This window comes from Macaca thibetana, chromosome 4 (assembly GCF_024542745.1).
Source record: "Macaca thibetana thibetana isolate TM-01 chromosome 4, ASM2454274v1, whole genome shotgun sequence".
Taxonomy (NCBI): Eukaryota; Metazoa; Chordata; class Mammalia; order Primates; family Cercopithecidae; genus Macaca; species Macaca thibetana.
Window position 1 is genome coordinate 126,558,246 of NC_065581.1, and position 23,798 is coordinate 126,582,043.

The 23,798-nt window shown below is 43.9% G+C and overlaps 2 protein-coding genes across 3 annotated transcripts in view; both read right to left on the reverse strand.

Moving 5' to 3' along the window:
* The window catches only part of ABRACL (ABRA C-terminal like), a 564,811-nt gene that overhangs the window by 342,732 nt on the left and 198,281 nt on the right, over positions 1–23,798 (reverse strand). The gene's annotated exons all lie outside the window — the stretch shown is intronic.
* The window catches only part of LOC126953450 (translation initiation factor IF-2), a 44,142-nt gene continuing 26,549 nt past the window's right edge, over positions 6,206–23,798 (reverse strand). The window contains exons 2-4 of the mRNA XM_050788870.1: positions 14,920–15,304; positions 10,806–10,972; positions 6,206–7,471 (exon numbers count right to left, since the gene is read on the reverse strand). Coding sequence (XP_050644827.1) covers positions 7,452–7,471; positions 10,806–10,972; positions 14,920–15,304 — 572 coding nt within the window. The 3' untranslated portion in view covers positions 6,206–7,451. The remainder of the gene's footprint in view (positions 7,472–10,805; positions 10,973–14,919; positions 15,305–23,798) is intronic.

Consider the following 23,798-nt stretch of genomic DNA (forward strand, 5'->3'; position numbering starts at 1 on the left):
TCTCTTCAAGAACTACAAACCACTGCTCAACAAAATAAAAGAGGACACAAACAAATGGAAGAATTTGCTCATGGATAGGAAGAATCCATATTGTGAAAATGGGCATACTGCCCAAGGTAATTTATAGATTCAATGCCATCCCCATCAAGCTACCAATGACTTTCTTCACAGAACTGGAAAAAAACTACTTTAAAGTTCATATGGAATGAAAAAAGAGCCCACATTGCCAAGACAATCCTAGGCAAAAAGAACAAAGCTGGAGGCATCACACTACCTGACTTCAAACTATACTACAAGGCTATAGTATCCAAAACGGCATGGTACTGGTACCAAAACAGATATAGAGACCAATGGAACAGAACTGAGGCCTCAGGAATAACACTACACATCTACAACCATCTGATCTTTGACAAACCTGACAAAAACAAGAAATGGAGAAAGGATTCCCTATTTAATAAATGGTGCTGGGAAAACTGGCTAGCCATATGTAGAAAGCTGAAACTGGATCCCTTCCTTACACCTTATACAAAAATTAATTCAAGATGGATTAAAGACTTTAATGTAAGACCTAAAACCATAAAAACCCTAGAAGAAAACCTAGGCAATACCATTCAGGACATAGGCGTGGGGAAGGACTTTATGACTAAAACACCAAAAGCAATGGCAACAAAAGCCAAAATAGACAAATGGGATCTAATTAAACTAAAGAGCTTGTACATGGCAAAAGAAACTGCCATCAGAGTGAACAGGCAACCTACAGAATGGGAGAAAATTTCTGCAACCCACCCATCTGACAAAGGGCTAATATCCAGAACCTACAAAGAACTTAAACACATTTGCAAGAAAAAAACAACCCCATCAAAAAGTGAGCAAAGGATATGAACAGATACTTCTCAAAAGAAGACATCTATGCAGTCAACAGACACATGAAAAAATGCTCCTCATAACTGGTCATCAGAGAAATGCAAATCAAAACCACAATGAGATACCATCTCACACCAGTTAGAATGAAAATCATGAAAAAGTCAGGAAACAACAGATGCTGGAGAGGATGTGGAGAAATAGGAATGCTTTTACACTGCTGGTGGGAGTGTAAATTAGTTCAACCATTGTGGAAGACAGTGTGGTGATTCCTCAAGGATCTAGAACTAGAATTACCATTTGACCCAGTGATCCCGTTACTGAGTATATACCCAAAGGATTGTAAATCATGCTACCATAAAGACACATGCATACGTATGTTTATTGCAGCACTATTCACAATAGCAAAGACTTGGAACCAACCCAAATGTCCATCAATGATAGACTGGATTAAGAAAATGTGGCACATATATACCATGGAATACTATGTAGTCATAAAAAAGGATGAGTTCATGTCCTTTGCAGGGACATGGATGAAGCTGGAAATCATCATTCTTAGGAAACTATCGCAAGGACAGAAAACGAAACATCACATGTTCTCACTCATAGGTGGGAATTGAACAATGAGAACACTTGGACACAGGGTGGGGAACATCACACACGGGGGCCTGTCATATGGTGGGGGGTGGGGGAGGGATAGCATTAGGAGATATACCTAATGTAAATGATGAATTGATGGGTGCAGCAATACATATGTATACATATGTAACCTGCATGTTATGCACATGTACCTTAGAACTTAGAGTATATTAAAAAAAAAAAGGGACCCTTACATTGATAGGGCCTCCTTGCAGGGCCTAAGAAAAAAAAACAATGAAGGGCTCTGAGGCTTCACCTTCATCATCTTCACAGTAAACCCAGTTCTGGCTAAGATATATTACTGAGGACATTTCTGAGAATGCTCCAGTTTCTCTAATTAATGAAAAAGCTCTTCAGTTTTGATACTTGGAGATGGGTAATATTACAAATAATCAATTGCCTGCACAAGATAATGGATTATTCTGTTACTGACAGTGTTCCCTTTTCAAGTTTTATTTGTTGAAGTATGATCATTCAAAAATTCCAGCATTTTGTGTTATTCAAAAAAAAAAAAAAAAAGAGCCCAAATTACTATTAGCCACTTTCACGGGGTGTGAGAAATGGAAACGAAGGATTATACTTATCCAAAAGCATTGTTTTTCTCAGTATAAAATTTTCTCCTGGAGACTTAATAAGTAAGAAAATTGTATCTTGCTTGTGTTTGCATACTTTCTCCAAGAAAATTACATACAAATATTAGATTTAATTGGTGGTTGAAAATGAGGAAAGAAAATAGTAAAGCAAGGAGTCTAAACTTGTTAGAATAACTTCTCCAAAACTGAGAAAAAGCCATTTTTCATGCCTTGCTTAGATCTCCATGGTCGGTAAGAAGTGGACAATTTAGATAATTACTGTAGGTAGGAAATACAAACAGTCTCTATAGATAATTCTAGAAGAAACTTTTTTTTTCAGAACGTCACAAATCAAAACAATAATTCCCTTAATTTTCTGCTTTTACTACAGAGCACTGGTCTTTAATTTTTTTCTTGTCTCAGGTACACAATTTTAACAGTCTAATATTTGGCCACGTTTTCCTCACTTCTTTCTGAGGATAAAGAATGAAATAATTAAATGGCCAAAAGAGGAATGGAGGAGAGGTACAGAATGAGGACTCTCAAGAGAAATTGGAAAATAAAGATAATATGAATTTGCGGAATAATAAATTTGTCTGGTGTGATGGTTAATACTGAGTGTCAACTTGATTGGATTAAAGGATGCAAAGTATTGTTCCTGGGTGGGTCTGTGAGGGTGTTGTCAAAGGAGATTAACATTTGAATCAGTAGACTGGGACAGGCCGACCCACCCTCAATCTGGGTGAGCACCATCTAATCAGCTGCCACCATAAAAGCAGGAATGGAAAGAACAGACAGCCTGAGTATTCTGGCTTTCATTTTTCTCCCATGCTGGATGCTTCCTGCCCTTGAACATCAGACTCCAAGTTCTTCAGCTTTTGGACTCTTGGACTTACACCACTGGTTTGCCAGGGGCTTTCAGGCCTTTAGCCACTGACTCAAGACTGCACTGTTGGCTTCCCTACTTTTGAGGTTTTGGGACTCAGAGTGGCTTCCCTGCTCCTCAGCTTGCACATGGCCTATTGTGGGACTTCTCTTTGTGATCGTGTGAGTCAATACTCCTTAATAAACTCCCTTTCATGTATACATCTATCCTATTAGTCCCGTCCTTCTAGAGAACTAATACATCTGCCTCCCCTATCATCTTCTCAAAGTATCTTTGGAGTATGGACTCTGGAAGAGAGAGGCTTACTGTTTGGATAAGATGGTCAGGCATCAATCAGGGACTTGCCTGATCTGTACAGTCTGGGCAGTAGGGTGGTCACTGCATTCGTCAAGTGGGCTTAATTAGTTCAGCTGCCTCCTGTTGATAATGCATAAACAATGTTTGCAACCTTAGAACATTAAAAACAATATGGGGGTTAATTGGGAATAATGGTACCCATATTAAATAATTGATTCACCAATAAACTAAATGTAATGCACACTTCACCTTCTTCACCAAGGATCTGAGGCACTCACCAGACACACTTGTAAAAAAGTAAACAAAAATTTTAAAGAGTGTGGTGTTGGAAAAAAGAATAGTAGGTTAGTAATCATGATGGTCGGGGTATTGGGTACTGGGCAAATTGAACACAAACATCCCATCCAGGAGGGCCTGCCCAGACACTAAAATACAATGAATTTGACTCAGAAACCAAATTTGTCACCAAAACCAGTGATAAGAGAACTAGGGTTAGTTTAAAACTTTGATTAATCATGAGAGAGAAAAAAAATTGTTTCTTCCAGGAAGCAATGCTATTCCTATTATTGCTTTTAAAAGGAATTTCTCAAGTAAATATTCATAGCAAACAAAATAATAGATTTATAAACTGTTTCTTGTATTGTCAGTTGACAAAGGCCAGCTGAGTTTTCAAAAGGCTACTGGGTGAAAGCAGCTCTTCAGGGAGTCATCCATAACTAGATACAGTTTCCTAAACAGCTCACCCAAGCATACATACGAAAATGACAAACTAAAAAGAACACCTACTATAATTCTGGTACTTCTGATTCCTTCTCAATATGGTGTTGGTAAAATTGGCTAAGAGAAATGCTTCTGCCCTAGTTCTGATTCAGGTTTTCTTTTCTTTTTGTCCATGTTCTTTATAAATATTATGTATTATACTTGAATAACTATAGAAAATTTGTTTCTAATTGCTCTCGTTGAGATTTTAAAGGATATTTATTTGCTGCATTTTATTTATTTTTTTAAAGACAGGGTCTGGCACTACCTTGGCTCACTGCAGCCTTGACCTCCTCCTGGGCTCAGGTGATCCTCCCACCTCAGCCTCTTGGGTAGCTGGGACCACAGGCGTGTGCCACCACACCCAGCTGATGTTTTGTATTTTTTGCAGAAATGGGGTTTCACCATGTTGCTCAGGTTGGTCTTGAACTCCTGAGCTCAGGGGATCCTTCCACTTTGGCTTTGGCCTCTCAAAGTGTTGGAATTACAGGCATGAGCCACCGCGTCCAGTCTGCATTTCATTTCCTATGGCTATTTTCTCTCTTTGGATCATAGAACCTTAGTTTCTTTTTGAGATGGTAACTTGTAGAAGAATGGCAACATGATTTCAATAAGGTTAATAGACTCCCAATACTTTTATAGATGAGATGGAGGAATATAATTTGGGTGGCTGATTTGTAACCAATTGAATAACTCTATCCCAAGGATGTAGGCTGTCCTTCTGCATGGAGGACTCTGGCATGCTGTGAGCATCAGTTCATGTATAAGAAATGCAGAAGGAAGGGTAGTGGAGTAGATAGAGCTCAATTTTGGACATATATGTTGGAGGTTCATGTTGAAATGTACTTTATTAGTTGAATATATTGACTTGGGGACAGAGAGAAAGAGACAGAGAGAGAAGGGGTAAGAGGGAAGGGGGAAAGAAAGGGGAAGAGGAAGGTATCTAGTGATATAACAATTATGTAACAAGTGATATCTAAGCACTTTACATGTTATAACTCATGAGACCCTGGCAACCATGTCAGGGTTATCTCATTACAATCTCCATTTCACAGATGAACTGAAATATGAGTGGTAAACTACTTTTCCCAAGCCCACACAGCTGGTAGGTGGTAAGAACTGAGATATGAACCTTGCTTGAAGTTAGAGATTTTTGGCCATTAAGTCATAGGCATGTCTGAGTTGCTCAGGTTGTCTGGATGAACTGAGGTTCATCAATGTGTTGACTTTAGAGGTACAGAAAAAATAAAGGCCACATTTTTGGAGAATGTGTTCATAGCCTTCAGTCCCAAAAGCTTAGAAAGTGTGATATAGAGTGGGTAATAAGAAGAACATGGCAGACACCTGGGAACAAAGTTTCAAGAAAGTGGGAATGAAGCTGACATCCAAGGACCAAAGCAAGCAGGAAGGTGCCAGAGACAGCAGCAGAACCATTTCAAAGCAAGGATGGGTGAGAAAGCAGATGGCAGTGGATGGTTGTGCACCTGAAAACTTTCAATGCAGGGTAATCTAGAAGCTTGACCATGAAGCAGAGGGAGAAAGGGTTGTGGCTAGCTACTCAGGAAACCAAAATGAAGAGAAGGGTTTTAATCTTTCAATGAGAAAGGCTTGAGTGTATTTTAAATATTGAGTGGCAAACGGAGAAAGAAAAGGTGAAGATGCAAAAACAGAGGGTAATACTTGGTGAAAGGTTGTGGAGGGTGCAGGAACAGATGGACTCCTAAGCCCAGGTGCCAAGAACATCTTGGATAGAATTGCATTCTGCTTTAGGATGGAGGAAGGAAGTAATGATGAATATATGAGCACAGCTAAATGTATAGGTAGGATGCCCATGCTTCTGACAGCTAAAAGAAAAAAAAAAGCAAAACAGAAATTAATGTATAGGTAGAGGAGAAAACTTTATGCTTTTCATCATGAGGAAATGGAGGCCCAGACAAGCTAACGAATTGGTGTAGGGTCAGTCTCACAGCCCTTTCCTTTATAAATCACCCAGTCTTGGGTATTTCTTCATAGCAGCATGAGAATGGACTAATACAATAGCACAGTAGGGTGCTGGTTATTTCCTGTTAGGTTGGTGCAAAAGTGATTGCGGTTTTAGACCGTGAATTTTAAATAATTTATTACTAGGCTCAAACACATCTTTATTAATCAAAATAGAAACCATTACAATCAACACATTTTTTGCCAACAAGAAATAAGTTTGTTTATTCCTATAGCATAACAATCTGTGCTTTGGGGCCAGGCGCGGTGGCTCACGCCTGCAATCCCAGCACTTTGGGAGGCTGAAGCGGGTGGATCACAAGGTCAAGAGATCAAGACCATCCTGTCCAACATGGTGAAACCTCATCTCTACTAAAAATACAAAAAATTAGCTGGGTGTGGTGGCACGTGTCTGTAGTCCTAGCTACTTGGGAGGCTGAGGCAGGAGAATCGCTTGAACCCAGAAGGTGGAGGTTGCAGTGGGCCAAGGTTGCACCACTGCACTCCAGCCTGACGACAGAGTGAGACTCCGTCACAGAACAAACAAACAAAACAACCTGTGCTTCGGGATTCTATGAACTCTTGGAAAGCATTTTCTGTATCCTGCTCCTTGCGGAAGCATTTTCACCACAAAAAGTTGTCAAGATGCTTGAAGTGGTAGTCGGCTGGCGAAGGGTCAGGTGAATATGGTGAATGAGGCAAAACTTTGTAGCCCAGTTCGTTTGACTTTTGAAGCGTTGGTTGTGTGATGTGCAGTTGAGCGTTGTTGTGGAGAAGAACTGGGCCACTTCTGTTGACCAATGCCGACTGCAGGTGCTGCAGGTTTTTGTGCATCTCATCGATCTGCTGAACATGCTTCTCAGCTGTAATGGTTTCGCCAGGATTCAGAAAGCTGTAGTGGATCAGACCAGCAGCAGACCACCAAACAGTGACCATGACCTTTTTTGGTGCAAGTTTGGCTTTGCAAAGTGCTTTGGAGCTGTTTCTCAGTCCAACCACTGAGCTGGTTGCCACCATTTTCTGTAAAATCCACTTTTCATTGCACGTCACAATCTGATGAAGAAATGGTTCATTGTGCATACAATAGGAGAAGATCACACTTCAAAATGATGATTTTTAAAAATTTTTGCTCAGGTCATGAGGCACCCACTTACCGAGCTTTTTCACCTTTCCAATTTGCTTCAAATGCCAAATGCCTGTAGAATGGCTGACATTGAATTCTTTGCAAGTTGTAAGAGGTTCAGCTTGGATGATTGTTCTCAATTGGTCACTGTCAACTTCTGATGGCTGGCCACTATGCTCCTTATCTTCAAGGCTCTCATCTGCTTTGCAAAATGTTTTGAACCATGACTGCACTGAATGATTGTTAGCAGTTCCTGGGCCAAATGCATTACTGATGTTGCGAGTTGTCTCTGTTGCTTTCTCAAATAAGAAAATTGCTCGAATTTGCTTTTTGTCTAATTATCATTTCCATAGTCTAAAATAAATATAAAATAAACAGCAAGTAATAAGTCATTAGCAAAAAAAAAAACCACACAAAGTGTGAAATGTGCATTAAAATGATGTATAACATAACCACATTTAAGAATGTATTCCAATATCAAATGGCAAATTTAAATAATGCAAAAACTGCAATTACGTTTGCACCAAACTAATACATGCTGTCTTCCTCCTCTTCCTCCAAACTTTCATGTCTGAAAAGGCTGATTGATGCAGCATTCCTCAGGTTCCCTTGCCAGCTGGCTTTTGATTGGAAGTCCTTGTTAACAAAGAAGGAATGAGCCTTCTACTAGAGAACATAGCTGTGTTAAGATGCTCTCATGTGGCTATAAATACCTGAGACTAGATAATTTATAAAGAAAGAGTTTTAACTGGCTCTTGGTTCTGCAAGTTGTGTAATAAGCCTGATACTGGGCTCAGCTCCTGGGGAGGCCTCAGGAAGCTTACAATCGTGGTGGAAGGTGAAGGGAGCAGCAGGCACATCACAAGGCCAGAGCAGGAGCAAGAGTTAGGGCACAAGGTGCCACACACGTTTAAATAACCAGATCTTGTGAGAATTCACTCACTGTTGCCAGGATAGTACCACAGGAATGATACTAAACTATTGGATATCTGCCCTCATGATCCAATCACTTCCCACCAAGTCCAACCTCCAACATTAGGGATTACGTGTCAACAAGGGATTTGGGCAGGGACACACATCCAAACTACATCAATAGTCATAGTTCTATTAAATTGGAAGCTAAGACTCTTAGTTACTTGGGGCTTCTTTTGCCACTGTATGTACTGGCAGATTACTAAGGGGAAATTTTGTCTCTGCCCTCTTCTCCCCACTATTATCTATCTTCTGCTGTGTTTTACCCCAGAAGGCTGATCCCTGTGGGTTACATTACCCAATGGCTTCCACCAATAGAAGATCCAGGCAGGAGACAGAGAAGTGGGAGAGGCAGAGATCTGTCTTCCCTATTCACTGCTTGCCCAAAGTGGAAGCCCTTACAAGGCTTGGGTGACACTTTCTTCACCTTGGCCCTTTCTCCAGGTAGGTTCTGTGCAAAGCAGTCCCTGATACTGTGCCCTTAGGAGGTTAGCTTGGGAGTGTTCATGGGATGACCACTTGGGGTGGGCGAGTGAGAGGATCAGGATTGGGCAGAGTGGGCTAGGATGGCCCTGCAGTTAGTTGTCCCAATTTGGGGCACGTGAACTGGATCTTCATACCTCTGCATAGACCAGTCATTGCATGAGGCTGCCCCAGGGAAAGGGGATATGCTTTCGGGTGAGGAAGTTCCCGTTAGGCAAGAACAGGTCCCAGAGAGGAATCTGGTTGAGACCTATTGGCCCCCGCACTTCCAACTGCTAGTAGATGAGTGCTCCATCCCTGGGGTGGGGAATCGAGGTGATGCTCCCTTCCAACCCTTTGAACCAAGGAGTTGTAAAGGTTTCCTGCTCTTGCTAGTTTCTGAGTGCCTCAGCACCTCTGGTTTTTGTTTCTTCATTAAGTTCTCTTAATTGAATCTTCTGAGTTGATCTGTTTCTTTTCAGGGCCCTAATATAGATAATAAAAAATTATATAAATATATAAATAGAAACACTTAAATGTTCAAAAAGTTTAGTAGTCTAGAATAGAGAGACTTGATCTGGCCTGGGAGGGGAGGGCAAGTTTGGTCAAGGAAGTGACATTTGAACCAAAATCTGAAAAGCTAACTTAACAAAGGAGAGAGAGAAGGGAGAATGGAGGAGCCATTGAATCCATATGGCCCAGATCACAAGGCGGGTGGGGGCAGTACAGGACGAGGGAGACAGGGAATCAGCTTGAGAGAAAGGTAGGGACAACACTCTCTGGGTTTTGTGGACCTCATTTTTGTTAATTCAAAAAGTAATGGAAAAGCTTTACGGATTTTTGAGCTGGGGGAGGGGGACACAGTCAGATAAGCATTTTAAGACAATCTCTCTAGCTAATCAAAGACCAGTGTTATTTTTAATTTGGTGAGAAATTACCACTTGCCTATGTCTGTTAGAAGCAGAAAAGTCTCTTTTTTGTTTACTAGTCTCCAGACTGGCTGGACTGAGGTTTCTACCACTGGGCTAATCCTGCATATAAATGGCTAATCCTGCATATAAACCACAGTATTTCATGGACAGAAGACTGTTACACGCTATACCCCACAGTGCCTGTTGCATCTTTTTCGCATCATGGCAATTTTTTTTTCCCTAGCAGGTAAGATAATACAAAAAAATGTATTAATCATTAGACTTTCAATTCAGGAACAATTGTACAATATATCAAAAAGTTGGGAAAGAATATAGTTTATCTATACATTCCACTTGTTTTTAGAGTCTTTAAAAAGCACGCAAATGTCCACGATTTTTGGTCTTGGAATTGATTTAATAGAATTTCCCTTTAGATAGTAATGAAAAACAGAATGGAGAATGTTCCTCATAATCACACACACACACACACACAAACACACAGCTTAGGCCCCCAGGGCTCCTTTCTGCTTTCTCAGATCCTGATGACTATTCAGCAGAGATGAACAGTCATGGGACAGGGCCCAACTGCTTAACTTAGGAAGTGACATTAAATTCTTCTTGGAAGAAGTTGGCACAATGTTTTTGTTCTGTTTTAGATGTTACTTAATGGGATGTTAGAAGGGAAGTTGTGACTGATGCATCAAGAAATGACAGCTACCAAAATCACTTACGAAATTTCAAAGTAAATAGCTGAGGACTGCTTAGATGCTCAATCACACAGGCTACAAAAGACTCAAGTGACTGCAAATGGAGGAGGGCTTTTGAGAATTTATTTGGACAGGGCTGTGCTGAGAGTCCCACCCTCACCCCACAATGGGCGGGGGCACTGGCATCGAACACCAAGCTGAGTGAGAAGGGCTTCTCCAGGCCTCCCAGGGAGCTTGCTGGCTGCTCCTGGCCAACAGCAGACTGGGCCTGACTCCCATCGGAGGAAGGCCAGCATCCTAGGGCAGCCAGTGGAGGGTTGGCAGAGGGCCGTGCCTGGGAGGTCACTGTGCTATCTTCCAACCACGCTGTGTGAGTCTCAGATACCATATGTGGAATCCTCAGCAGGAAGGTCAGCTTGAGGTCATTTTAAAAGGGATTCTTCTGAAAAAGTCTCACTGAAGGGTTGACAGGACCCTGATGCTGAGAGTCTGTGTGGAGGGGACAGAAGGAAAACCAAGGTTGGGGTAGAATAAGCAGCTAGAGAAAATTCATTGCCAGTGTCAGGAAGCATGGCCAAACATTCCCAGTGAGGGCTCACAACAGTGTTCACGGAAGAGTCACTTTCAAATACCCACCAAGCCCAGCGTGGGTGATGCCTTTCCACCAGAGGTCCAGTTCACTACATGCCTTCCTGCGGCCTCCACCCCTCTTTCCCCTTACCATGGCTAGCAACTGGGCCATGGGAGGGTGACATGGGGGAGGAACAAAGCTCCTTGTCCGCACTTCTGCCCACAGGAGGCCCCTGGTGGGGAAGGGGACAACATTTTAATTACTGAATTAAGAGCAGGGTTTTTCTCTTAAAGTAACAGGATTTTCTATTACCTGAGAGAATAAACAAGTTACGGGACTGCTTGAGTTTCATTCTGTGGAAGAGGAAGAACTATCCTCATGGAATAGATTATTAAAGGGATAGCAGAAGACTAAAAATTCAGTTGCTTTTATGGACACACCCATGAGTCCTGTTAATTCCATGTGTTGGTTATATATAGAATTTACATTCTGCTTCTGGAGTAGTGAAATCATTTTATCAAAAAAAATTCTATTGATATTGCCCCAGGATGACAAATTTACAAAAACATGCTTGCCCTCTTTTTATTAGTTTATGTGGCTAAATCATAATTCTTTTCAAACCAATGGGAAAGTCTTAAGGAAACAGAAGATGGAATAAACTAAAGGACAATGCTGGCCTGGGTGCTATGGCTCGTGCCTGTAATCCCAGCACTTTGGGAAGCTGAGGCCGGTGGATCACCTGAGGTCAGGAGTTCAAAATGAGCCTGGCCAACATGGTGAAACTCCATCTCTATTAAAAATACAAAATTAGCTGGGTGTGGTGGCAGGCACCTGTAATCCCAGCTACATGGGAGGCTGAGGCAGGAGAATCGCTTGAACTCAGGAGGCGGAGGTTGAAGTGAGCCGAGATCGCCCCATTGTACTCCAGCCTGGGTGACAGAGTGAGACTATGTCCCAAAACAAAAAACAAAAAACCCACAATAGACTGTTAAAGCAATTAGGAAGTAAATGTTACACCTAAGGGACTTGTATCTAGAATATTCAAGGAACTATTACATCTTGATAAGAAATGGACAAAAATTTGATTTAATAATGGCCAAGAATCTGAACAGACATTTCTACAATGTTATCTTTTTTCAAAGAAGATAAACAGGTAGCTGATAAAATCATGAAAAGATGCTCATTATCACTAGCTATCAGGAAAATGCAAATCAAATCCACAATGAGATATTATACCCACTAAAATGGCTGTAATAAAAAAGACATTAAAATTAGTGTTACTGAGGATGTGAAGAAACTGGAACCCTCATACATTGCTGGTTGGGAGGTAAAATGGTGCAGTCACTTTGGAAAACAGATTGGCACCATGACTCATCAATTCCACTCCTCGGTATGTATCCAAGAGAAATGAAAACACACATCCACACAAAAACTTGTACACACATGTTCACAGTAGCATTAATCATAATAGCCAAAAAGTAGACACCCAAATGTCCATTAACTGATGAATGGATAAACAAAATGTGGCATATCCAAACAATGGGATATTATGCAGCCTTAAAAAAAGAATCAAAACTGATCCATGCTACTCCACGGATAAACTCTGAAAACATTACACTAAGTGAAAGAAGTCAGTCACAAACAATCACACATTGTATGATTTCATTGATATGAAACCTCTAGAATGGGCAAATCCATAGACACATGAGTGGTTGCAATCGGCTAGTGATGGTTTGGGAGGGAGGGAACTGAGTACTAAAGAGAATTGTTTTTTTGAGACCAGTGTGATTAAAATGTTGTAAAAGTGATCATGGTGATGTTTGCACAACATTGTAAATATACTAAAAAGCACTGAGTCATACACTTTAAATAGGCAAATTATATTGTATATAATTTTTTTTTTTTCCAGACAGAGTCTGGCTCTCTCGCCCAGGCTGGAGTGCAATGGCACAATCTCAGCTCACTGCAACCTCCGCCTCCCGGGTTCAAGTGATTCTCCTGCCTCAGCCTCCAGAGTAGCTGGGATTACAGGCCCCCACCACTACGCCTGGCTAATTTTTGTATTTTTAGTGGAGACTAGGTTTCACCATGTTTGAGACTAGGCCAGGCTGGTCTCAAACTCCTGACGTCAGGCGATCCGTCCTCCTCAGCCTCCCAACGTGCTGGGATTACAGGCATGAACCACAGTGCCCGGCCATATTATATATAATTTAAAAATGTTATGCATGGTCCACTATATGGGAGTCTCATGATGACAGGGACAGAGCCTGCTTTGCACATTACCTTACCTCTAGCCAGTGTCCAACACACAGGCACTCAACTAGTATTTCTTGAGGAAGCAGCACGCTTTTATACGGTTCCTGATGTTTATCCAGTGTTTCATAAATAGCAAAGCATGTTTTTTTTCACAGACAGCAGCAGTTCCTTTGAGCCTCATAACAACCCCGAAGGTGGTCCGAGTAGGTGATATGAAACTGTTACTGGCCCACATTGTAAAAAATGAGGCGCTGTACAACAGGATAAAGACCAAAACAACAACACCACAACCCGTATCTGTCTACTAAGTTTTATCTGGAGGAGCTCTTTCCCAGGCCCATTTGTCTCCCACTGCTCCTGTGCCCCAGTGAGGGAACGCGCTTCTCATTACAATCAGCGCTGCTCTGGGAGACTGACTCCCAAAATGCCATGAAACAGAGGAGCAAGCAGGGTCAACTGGAAAGCAGAAACCAAAGAACCCAGATTCCTTTTCTGAGCAAACACAGCGATGGGCTAGTGGGATTTTAGCTTGGGGATACTGGACCCAGTCTTCTCAAATACTTCCTACCAGAAGGTTTGTGTTAGCGGGTGTCCCATGACCACGATCTCAATAGCATGTAGCTTACCTATCTTCCAGGCTCCGAATTCAGGGTTCTAGGTTCTAGTTCTCCACCCCTAACTCACATGCTTGGTGAAGAAACCCAGATTAGTCACATTTCAGATTGGACCTTTCCAGCTGTAGTAGCAGGCAGTCACAGGGGGAGTCACCTTGCTGAAAAAAACTCACTGGACGCCCCCTGAAAAGAGGTCTAGAGAAGTTGTTCCGATTCGGACGCTGATTCCTAGTCGGTTACAGAACCCCTGGCCACAGGACATTTAAAGACGTTCTCTTTGAGGTCCACCCGGGCGGCCCAGAAGCGTTGGCCACCTTCCAGAAGGGAAGTGGGAGAGACCGGGAGACCCCGAGGGGCCCGGGGCGTTCCCCGCGGGGCGGAGCGCTCCAGACTGCGAAGCGCTGTGGGCAGGGGCGCAGGTGAGCAGCGCGAGCAGAGTTGGCCGCGGCGGTCCTGGCGCCTCCGCCTCCGCGGCGCCCGCACTGCGCTCCACCCCGGCCCGGGGGGCGGGCGAGGGCTCTGCCCCACCGCCCAGGGGCTGCCAAGGGGAGTTGGGGCGGCGACGTGGGCGTCTGGGGACTGTGCGCCCGCGCCCGCCCCGGCAGGGTGCGCTGAGGCGCCGGGGCCGCCACTGGCTGCGGGCGCTGGGCGCGGCGGCCGCGGGAGCCGCAGGTGGTTCCCGGGCCGGCCCTTTTCTCCTCCCCCTTTCCTTTCTTTCGCCTCCCCTCCCTCTCGCCCGGTGTCGGCGGCACTTCCCTCGCTTCCTCCTCCCTCTCCAATCCGGAGGGAGGGAAGGAGCAGCCGGCGCTTTCCTGCCCGCCTGCAAACTTCAGCGGGACTCGCGGCTCCCCTCGCCGCCGCGGCCGCCGCCGCCCGGCGCTGCCCCTGGAACTTCCTCTAGCCGCGCGGCCCGGGAAGCCCTGCGGGTGGAGGAACGCCGCCGGGCGCCAGGCAGCCGCGACTCGGACCCAAACCCTGTCCCGCGCCGCCCGGGTGCCCGCCCGCCCGCGCGCCCGTCCGTCCGTCCGTCCGTCCTTCCTGCTCGCCCGGCCTCTCCCTTGCGGGCAGAGGCCGCCAGGCTTCCCTCGGCGCCCCGCCGCTGCCTGGGACTTCCTTTGTGTTGGATGCAGGCTCGCGCCCCGCGCCGACGGGGGGCGGACTGAAGGATCCCGCGCCGCCGGCCCGCCCCCGCCATGCCCTTCCACCAGAGGACCCTGGAGCCCGCGCGGCTGCGCCGGCCCGTGGCGGCGGGGGCCGGGGCTGCGGGCGCGCCTCTCTTCCGCTCGCTGGAGCAGGTCAGCTCGCATACCCTGGGCTGCCTGCTGGCGCAGCTGGCCGACCTGTCGCGCTGCGCCGGGGACATCTTCGGCGAGCTCGAGGGCCAGGCGGCCGCGCTGGGCCACCGCACCGCCGCGCTGCACCGCCGCCTCGACGCCCTGCACGCCGCCGCTGTGCGCCTGGACCACCGCCGAGTGAAAATCCGTGAGTGGCCGGCGGGCCGGGGGAGGGGAACCGGTCGGGAGGCACCCGGAGAGCTGCTCCCGCCCGCCCCCTGGCGGCCCGGGGTCGGCGCGGGGGCCGGGGAGCCCCGCGATGTCGGGGTCTCGAGTGGGGACCGCCGGACCCCAGCGGGAGGCTGGGCAGGTGGCAGGGGCGCAGAGCGCTCTGTGACTCGGACTCCTGGAGGGTCTTGGCTGCCTCGAGGGAGTGGGCGCGGAGGGTGGGAATTGGGCTGGCCCAGTCCCCCTGTCCGCTACTTCTGTCTGTGTCTGTCTCTGTCTGTCTGTGTGGGAGGCTGAGAGGAGACCGGCGCTGTAGACAGAGGAGGAGCCAAGGCCGTGGGAAAAGGGTCATAGGCAGGTAGCCTGTTGGAAAAGCTAGGGGAGAATATACATTTGGGCTTATAGTAGTTACAGTTTTGGAGACTTCAGGACGATCCGTTTGTAAAACCCTGGGGATGTCGGCGAGCGTTGGGGCTGCTTGCCCCCTCTCTTCCTGCCTCCTACCTGTGTTCTTACCTACTAGCAGAACTATGCAGACTTTAAGGGTTTTCCCATTTGGCGCTGAATTTTCTTTCTTCTCCCAGACCCATCGGCTGTTTGTGATTCAGAAGACCTTGACCTTGAGTTCAGGCTCTGAATCCCATTCATCTTTGTCTGGCTTCCTCCAACTCTGAAAGTCAAGTCTGTGTCCTGACATAGTGATCTCTCCGATCATCCATTTCATTTCAGCAGCTTAACTGGCTCCGGTGAATGAAGCAACTGGAATTTCCTGCTGGACCAAAGCAGAGAAACTTTCAGTGTGATGTCTCTGTGGTTTCTCCCTTTTAAGTACGTGAACTTGGTCATAATCCTAAGTGTAAAGAGTAAATTGGAGATGGTTGATGGGTTGCTGGGTGGGAGGGGAGGTGTTGGTGTAACACACGCCTAGATTTCAGCAGCTCTGGATGAAATAGCTTTTTCTCCTAGAATCACTTCATATGCAATCTCGAATAGCTCGTTTTCCAGCTAGCTAGAAAAACTTAGCTATATTTTAACTACCTTACAGCCTAAGAGTTCAAAATTTTCAATTACTTAATTTCAGTGAGATTGCTTGCTATAATACATCTTTCTCCAAGTTGTATAATTATCATGTGGCAGTTTTACATTTTTGTGTTCATCTCTTTGATGTGCTGTCAACACATTCATATGAATTGTGGACAGTTCCCAACCTGGGAGAGCCTCCCCCTCCAAGAAAAAAAAAAAAATCTATGGGGAAGAATCAAAATGATCTCATAAAGTTGTTGACATAATCAGAATATATCTACATAATGTGAGTAATGACTTCATGCATATGGTAGGATATACTGTCCTAGTAGGATGTCATGGTCTACACGGCAATCAGGAGTTGCTTCTAGCGTTTTCTGTGTAGGGTGTAGGCGCGTGGGAGAACCAGAATTTCACCCTTGACAAGGAATGTGATGAGCGAGATCTGATTGATAGGTGAATTGATCTATTGTGGGAATTAAAAAACAAGAGGAAACTCCCTGAAGGTCAAGAACTCCTTCCTTTACTAGTTTGGTTTTATACTTAAATGTATCACTTTTCTCTATTCTTTAGTACATATGCCCCAATAGGCTATTGTCCATAGCCAGAAATCCCCCAAATTCTCCATATTAACTAAGGTTGTTCTAATTACAGTGACTGAAATAACTCTTTTCAAAACTTTTCACAAGTTTGTTTGAATCTTAAATGGTTGTGATTTCATATCTGTGGTCCAGATTGGAGTGCAGTGGTGCCATCTCAGCTCTGGGCACCCTCCGCCTCCTGGATTCAAGTGATTCTCCTGCCTCAGCCTCTAGAGTACCTGGGATTATAGGCACCTGCCACCACGCCCGGGTAATTTTTGTATTTTTGGTGGAGATGGGGTTTCACCATGTTTGTCAGGCCGGTCTTTAACTCTCAACCTCAGGTGATCCACCTGCCTCGACTTCCCAAAGTGCTGGGATTACAGTCGTGAGCTACCATGCCCGGCCCCATTTTTTGTTTGTTTGTTTGTTTTTTTTAAGTAATCATGCAAGAAGGCTTTTTATTGAATATAATTATGCCTGAGTATAAATGTACACGTAGAGAAGAAAGCTGACTATAAAGGCATTAATTTTTGTGGTTTCTTTCACCTTCACACACTTTGCTTTTTTATATGCTAAAAAGCAGTGAAATGCATTACCATCTGTTAGAATTCTTTTAAAACAATGCCTCAAACCTTGTTCCTGTGTAAAAACTACAGTTTGAAGTCGTTTGGTACCATTTTAGGCAGGTCTCCAGAATAACATACTCCATTAGTATGGATGGCTAGACTTTTAGACTTGGAATTGACCATAAAGGCCATCCATTTCGTGAACTCATACCCAGAGAGGAAATCCAGTCCAAGAGCATTGCAGTTAATTCACCCCAGGTTAGGCTGTGGGTTAATGACACATCCGGGCCTGAAGCCCAAACCTTCTCATTGTCTCGCCTGTAGTCCCACTGCCTGTGTTCCTTCCCTTTAGAAGAGTGTGGGGCCAGGCACAGTGGCTCATGCCTGTAATCCCAGCACTTTGGGAGACCGAGGTAGGTGGATCACTTGAGGCTAGGAGTTCAAGATCAGCCTGGCCAACATGGCGAAACCCCGTCTCTACTAAAAATACAAAAATTAGCGAGACTATCTCAAAAAAAAAGTGTGGAAATGGGGAGCAAAGTTTAGATACATTCCTTAAACAGTCCTAAGGATAACTGTGACCGTTAATTCCACCCTTCTTGTCAGATAAACCTTTTAATGAGTCTCCCTAGGAGCAATTAACAGAATCCAGCAGTTTACCAGAAGCCTTTAGCAGTTGGGGACAGCGTATTTCAGTGACCAATAATAGCTCTCTACCATAAGAAAGGATGTGAGAATGTCAGTGGAACAATTTAAAAAGAGGTATAGGCACTCTTTGTGATACAGAGACAGTATTTTAGTCCTGTGGGCTGGCCCTGCTGGCCTCAATGGTCCTCAGAAGTATTTCATCAAGTTTGCCATTCCTCAAAATCTCATGGGTAGAAAGTTATCCAAAATAATTTTTTGTCATGCCTTGGGGAGAATGTTCATTGAAGACTCCTACTTTCTTTCCCAGACACCCCCAGGTTGAGGGAATGTTCCTATGGCATTGGTTCACCTCGATCATATTTACCAAGCGGACTTCTGCACTGGTCTGCCAGACAGCAGGGACCTTTGAGGTCCAGGATGGCCAAGTCTTTGTTTTTGTAGAGCTTAGAACAATGCCTGGATGTAATAACTCAATAGATGTTTGAATTGAATGAATACTTAGTGACTTAGTGCTTACTGTCAGGAAGAATAACTGTAAAAACCTGAGGAAGGAGGACAGATCTTTTGAGGCAGGTGGATCTGTTGAGGCCAGGAGCTCAAGACTAGCCTGGCCAATATGTCGAAACCCCGTCCCTACGAAAAATACAATACTGCTACCAGTGTAAGTGATCCAGACAATTACTTTACAAAAATAAAAATGTAAACTATTTCTGCCTTTAACCTTTAATGCTTAACCACCAATCTCTGCTCCTGTCTGTAAAAGTTGGACTTCATTAATTTTGCTGACACAGTAAGTTCTCATGGAAAATAGTGACGATAGCCAGCAATGTGAGTAGTTACTTCTTGGCTCTGTAAACATCAAAATAGACTTTGCTAAGCAGAAATCAATAGACACTTGATCTAATAGTCCTGTTTTTTAATTTTAATTTTAATTTTAATTTTTTTGAGACGGAGCCTTACTCTGTCGCCTGGGATGGAGTGCAGTGGTGTGATCTCAGCTTGCTGCAACCTCTGCCTCCCGGGTTCAAGCAATTCCCTGCCTCAGCCTCCCGAGTAGCTGGGATTACAGATGCCCACCACCACGTCCTGCTAATTTTTGTATGTTTAGTAGAGACGGGGTTTCACCATCTTGACCAGGCTGGTCTTGAACTCCTGACCTCATGATCCACCCGCCTCGGACTCCCAAAGTGCTGAGATTACAGGTGTGAGCCACTGCGCCTGGCCCCTGTTTTTATTTTTAAGCTCTGTGTGATGGGGTTTGCTTTCTCTTTAAAAATAGTTTTGTTGAAATAAAATTTACACACCATACAATTCACCCACTTAAAGCATACTATTTGGCTGGGTGGGGTGGCTCACACCTGTAATTCCAGTACTTTGGGAGGCCAAGGTGGGCTGATCACTTGAGGCCAGGAGTTCGAGACCAGCCTGGCCACTATGGCGAAACACTGTCTCTACTAAGAATACAAAAATTAGCTGGGCACAGGGGCACATGCCTGTAATCTCAGCTACTTGGGAGGCTGAGGCATGAGAATCACTTGAACCCAGGAGGTGGATATTGCAGTGAGCCGAGGTGGCACCACTGCACCCCAGCCTGGGAGACAGAGCAAGACTCTGTGTCAAAAAAAAAAAAAAGTGTACAATTTAGGGGTTTTCAGTATATTTACAGAGTTGTGCAACCATGACCACAATTTTAGAACATTTTTGTCACCCGAAAAGAAACCCCATACTCATGAGTAGTCATTCCCCATTTCCTGTCAACCCTCCCATTCCTAGGCAACTGCTGATTGCTTTCTGCCTGTATCGATTTGACTTTTGACTTTTCTGGACATTTCATACAGATGGAATCATGTGCCTGGCTTTTTTTACTTAGCACAGTGAACTTTTTGAAGTTCATAATTTCTTTCTTTTTATAATTAAGACTTTTATGATTGAAAAAGTATCATTCATATTTATTACTTAATTAAAAACCTTGTGAGATAGGAGGGAAGGCCAGGTTATATTATACATATTTATTACTTTTTAATTGATACATAATAATCGTACATATTTATCACTGTATATTTGCAAATACACTGTACATTTGCATAAACAGGCCTGAGAATTTGGCAGACACAGTAGGCTCATACTTCTGAGGAGTAATTTTAGGTGTTAAGATGCATTCTCATACCTCACAACAGACTGTCCCCTCACCTAACCAGAGGGTTGGCTGGTCCTGATGTCAGCATATCTTTGCTTCTTCCTCAGAATACAAGGCACTTGTCAGAGTTCTAAAGTCAGAGACTTCACTGCACTTTTTTTTTTTTTTTTTTTTTTTAATTAGAAAAGAGACGAGGTTTCCATACATTGCGCAGGCTGGTCTGGAACTCCTGGGCTCAAGCAATCCTCCCTCCTTGGCCTCCCAAAAGAACTGGGATCGCTGGTGTGAGCCACCGTGCCTGACTGACTGCACTTCTAAGAAAAGGTTGTGTGGCTGTTTTTGTGCCTGTCCACTCATAAAGGTTTGGCATAAGATTTGCTTTCATTGACACATACCACATGCTAGAGAGGATGTTGGTGGCTGTGTGGCCCCACCCCCCTCTAATCCCAGTTCCTCAGTTTATTAAAAGAAACTGACAGTAGCTCAGTGGTCAGATTGCACCATCAGGTTAAGGAGGCCAGGTGATTCCTCTACTTGACTAACTTTAAGAACTGCTTGGAACTTTTGTTAAAATTAGAGATTCCCAGACCCTTCCAAAGTCCTGTTGAACCAGAGTCTCCAGTGTGTTTAACAATGCCATGCTGTCCTTTGGCCAGGCAAATTGAGGAGCACTGCAATAGTCTAGAAAGCTCATTGGATTAGGAATTGGGAGACCTGAGCTTGGCTTCACCTCTGCCATTTTCTAACACAGATTTTGAGCAATTTATTCAACATCTCAAAGCCTTAGTTTTCTTATCTGTAAACAGAGACCTTGACAAAAATAATTTCTACTAGCCTTTCCAATTTTGGCATTTTGTGATTCTACTGAGGGATTTAAAAAGTTTTTATTTATTTTGACAAAATAAATAGGAAAATTAAAGTTGCTTATATTTATGGTAAACAACTTTTTTTTTTTGTTTAAAGACAGGATCTGGCTGTTGCCCAGGCTGGAGTGCCCAGGCTGGAGTTCAGTGGCTCAAGTGATCCTCCTACCTCAGCCTCCCTAGTAGCCTGGACTACAGGCACATGCCACCACGCCAGGCTAATTTTTAGATTTTTAATAGAGACAGGGTTTTACTGTGTTGCCCAAGCTAGTTTCAAACTCCTGGGCTCAAGCATCTGCCCATTTTGGCCTCCCAAAATGCTGGGATTCCAAGTGTGAGCCACTGTGCCCCACCAACATGATATTTAGATATATGGATATATATTGTGGCATGGGTTAATCAAGCTAATTAACATATATACATTACCTCACATACTCTTTTTTTTTGTGGTAAGAACACTTACAAGTATGCAATACATTGTTATTAGCTATGGTCACCATGTTGATTATAGATCTCTTGAACTTATTCCTCTTAACAGAAATTTTGTATTTTTTGACCAATATCTCTTCAATGCCTTCTTCCTACAGCCCATGGTAACCATCATTGTACTCTCTGCTTCTGTGAGTTTCATTTTGACTATTTGATAATACTATTTGAAGTGGATACTATTATTATTTCTGTGTGACAGATGATATAACTAAGGCACAAATAATTTGCTTGCCCACGTTGATAGCTGGTAAGCAATGGAGCTGGGCTTTGAACCCAGACAGAGTTCAAGTTCAGATGAATTTGTAAGTACAACTTTGATAAATAATCCCTTTGATTCTTTTGATGAGGGATTAAAAAAGAAACAAAAAACTTTGTGTCTGAAATAAACTCTTCATGACCATATGGACTCTTTTTACATTTAAAAATTATTTATTTATTTTAAGAAATTGGAGTCTCACTGTGTTGCCTAGGCTTATCTCAAACTCTGGCCTCAAGCAATCCTCCCGCCTTGTCCTCTCAAAATACTGGGATTGTAGGGGTGAGCCAGCACACCCAGCCTGTATGGGCTCTTTTAGCTAATATTTTATTCACATAGAATGCGTGGATTGTCACGTGTTGAGGGATTAGTCACTTGCCAAGCAGATCAGGCAGGTACTTGTTTCTAGTTTGTGTGTATTCTGCCTACAATACATTCATAGCTTCCTCCTCAGCTTTATAAAGTGCAACGTCATTATGGAAAGAGAATCATGTTTAAATGCATTTGCCAAATATTCAGATTTCTAGAGGAGTTATTTTTTGAATTATGAGAGTATATCCTTTAAATCAAAACATCAGTCTCCTCATTGACTTTTGGGTATTGGGAAAATAATAACCTGGCTTAAAAAGCTACCTACATTTAGGTTGAAATTATTTATCTAGCAGTAATCTAGTTTCCTGCTATATTAAAGCAAAACCTAATATTAACATTTCAGCTGTATATATTTTAAAATCTAGACTAGCAAAGGAAAAAATTTAACAAAAGAGAAACATTTGAGTTTCTTAATATTTTGGGGAGACAATTCAGAAACAAAAATAATGCAGTATTTGCCTCTGGCAGTCATTTTATAATCTTTAAAAAACCAAGTTTTTCCAGCAGTGAAGGTGTAAAAAGAAAAAAAAAATATCAAGTTTTAAGTATAAAATAAAATGGCTTGCACCTAACTAGGCCCGGAGTAACTTACTTAATTTTGTTTCTTCTCAAATTGGTTTCTATCCTGGAATGAATGACTTATGCAGGAACTGAAGTTCAGATACAGCAGGAGGGTGCTGACCGCCATCTTGTTCCACATGCCGGTTTCATTTGTGGTCTGCACTTCTCACAGTGCGCACTTCAGCTGCACTTTGGGCAAAGGTAGAAGAGCTGGAGCTTTGTGTTTGACTGAGGAACTCTCTGAGAAAAGGAGCTTTCAGCCGCCCCCCCACCTTTTTTTTTTTTTTTTTTCCTGATACGGAGTCTCACTCTGTCGCCCAGGCTGGAGTGCAGTGGCGCGATCTCGGCTCACTGCAACCTCCGCCTTCCGGGTTCAAGTGATTCTCCTGCCTCAGCCTTCTGAGTAGCTGGGATTACAGGTGTGCGCCACCACGCCCAGCTAATTTTGTATTATTAGTAGAGGTGGGGTTTCGCCGTGTTGGCCAGGCTGGTCTCGAACTCTTGACCTTGTGATCCGCCCGCCTTGGCCTCCCAAAGTGCTGGGATTACAGGCGTGAGTCACTGTGCCCACAGGCCTCCCCTTTTTTTTGGACAAATGATGTGTCTATGAAAGACTTTGGCATTCAAACAAAATATGTCATTCCTGTTACCAATATCAAGGCAGTAGCATAATTCCGTTTTCTGATGTCAGACAGTCTTTGCAAGAATTTTTTTTTTTTTTTTTTTTTTTGAGAGGGAACCTGGCCCTGTCTCCCGTGCTGAAGTGCAGTGGTACGATCTCGGCTCACTGCAACTTCTGCCTCCTGAGTTCAAGTAATTCTGCCTCAGCCTCCCGAGTAGCTGGGTCTACAGGTGGGCACCACCATGCCCAGCTGATTTTTAGTATTTTTAGTAGAGATGGGGTTTCACAATGTTGGCCAGGGTGGTCTGAAACTGCTGGCCTCAAGTGATCTGCTCGCCTTGGCCTCCCAAAGTGCTAGGATTACAGGCATGAGCCACTGTGTCTGGCCCTTTGCAGGGATTTTTTATTGCCTGATGATGCTGTCAACGAATGCTGGACATTTGCCATACACCAAACACCTTAATATGTACAATGGCTCTATGAAGTGGATATTATTATTATCTCTGTGTGACAGGAATACAGTGAAGGCACAAATAACTTGTTTGCCCGCATTCACAGCTGGTAA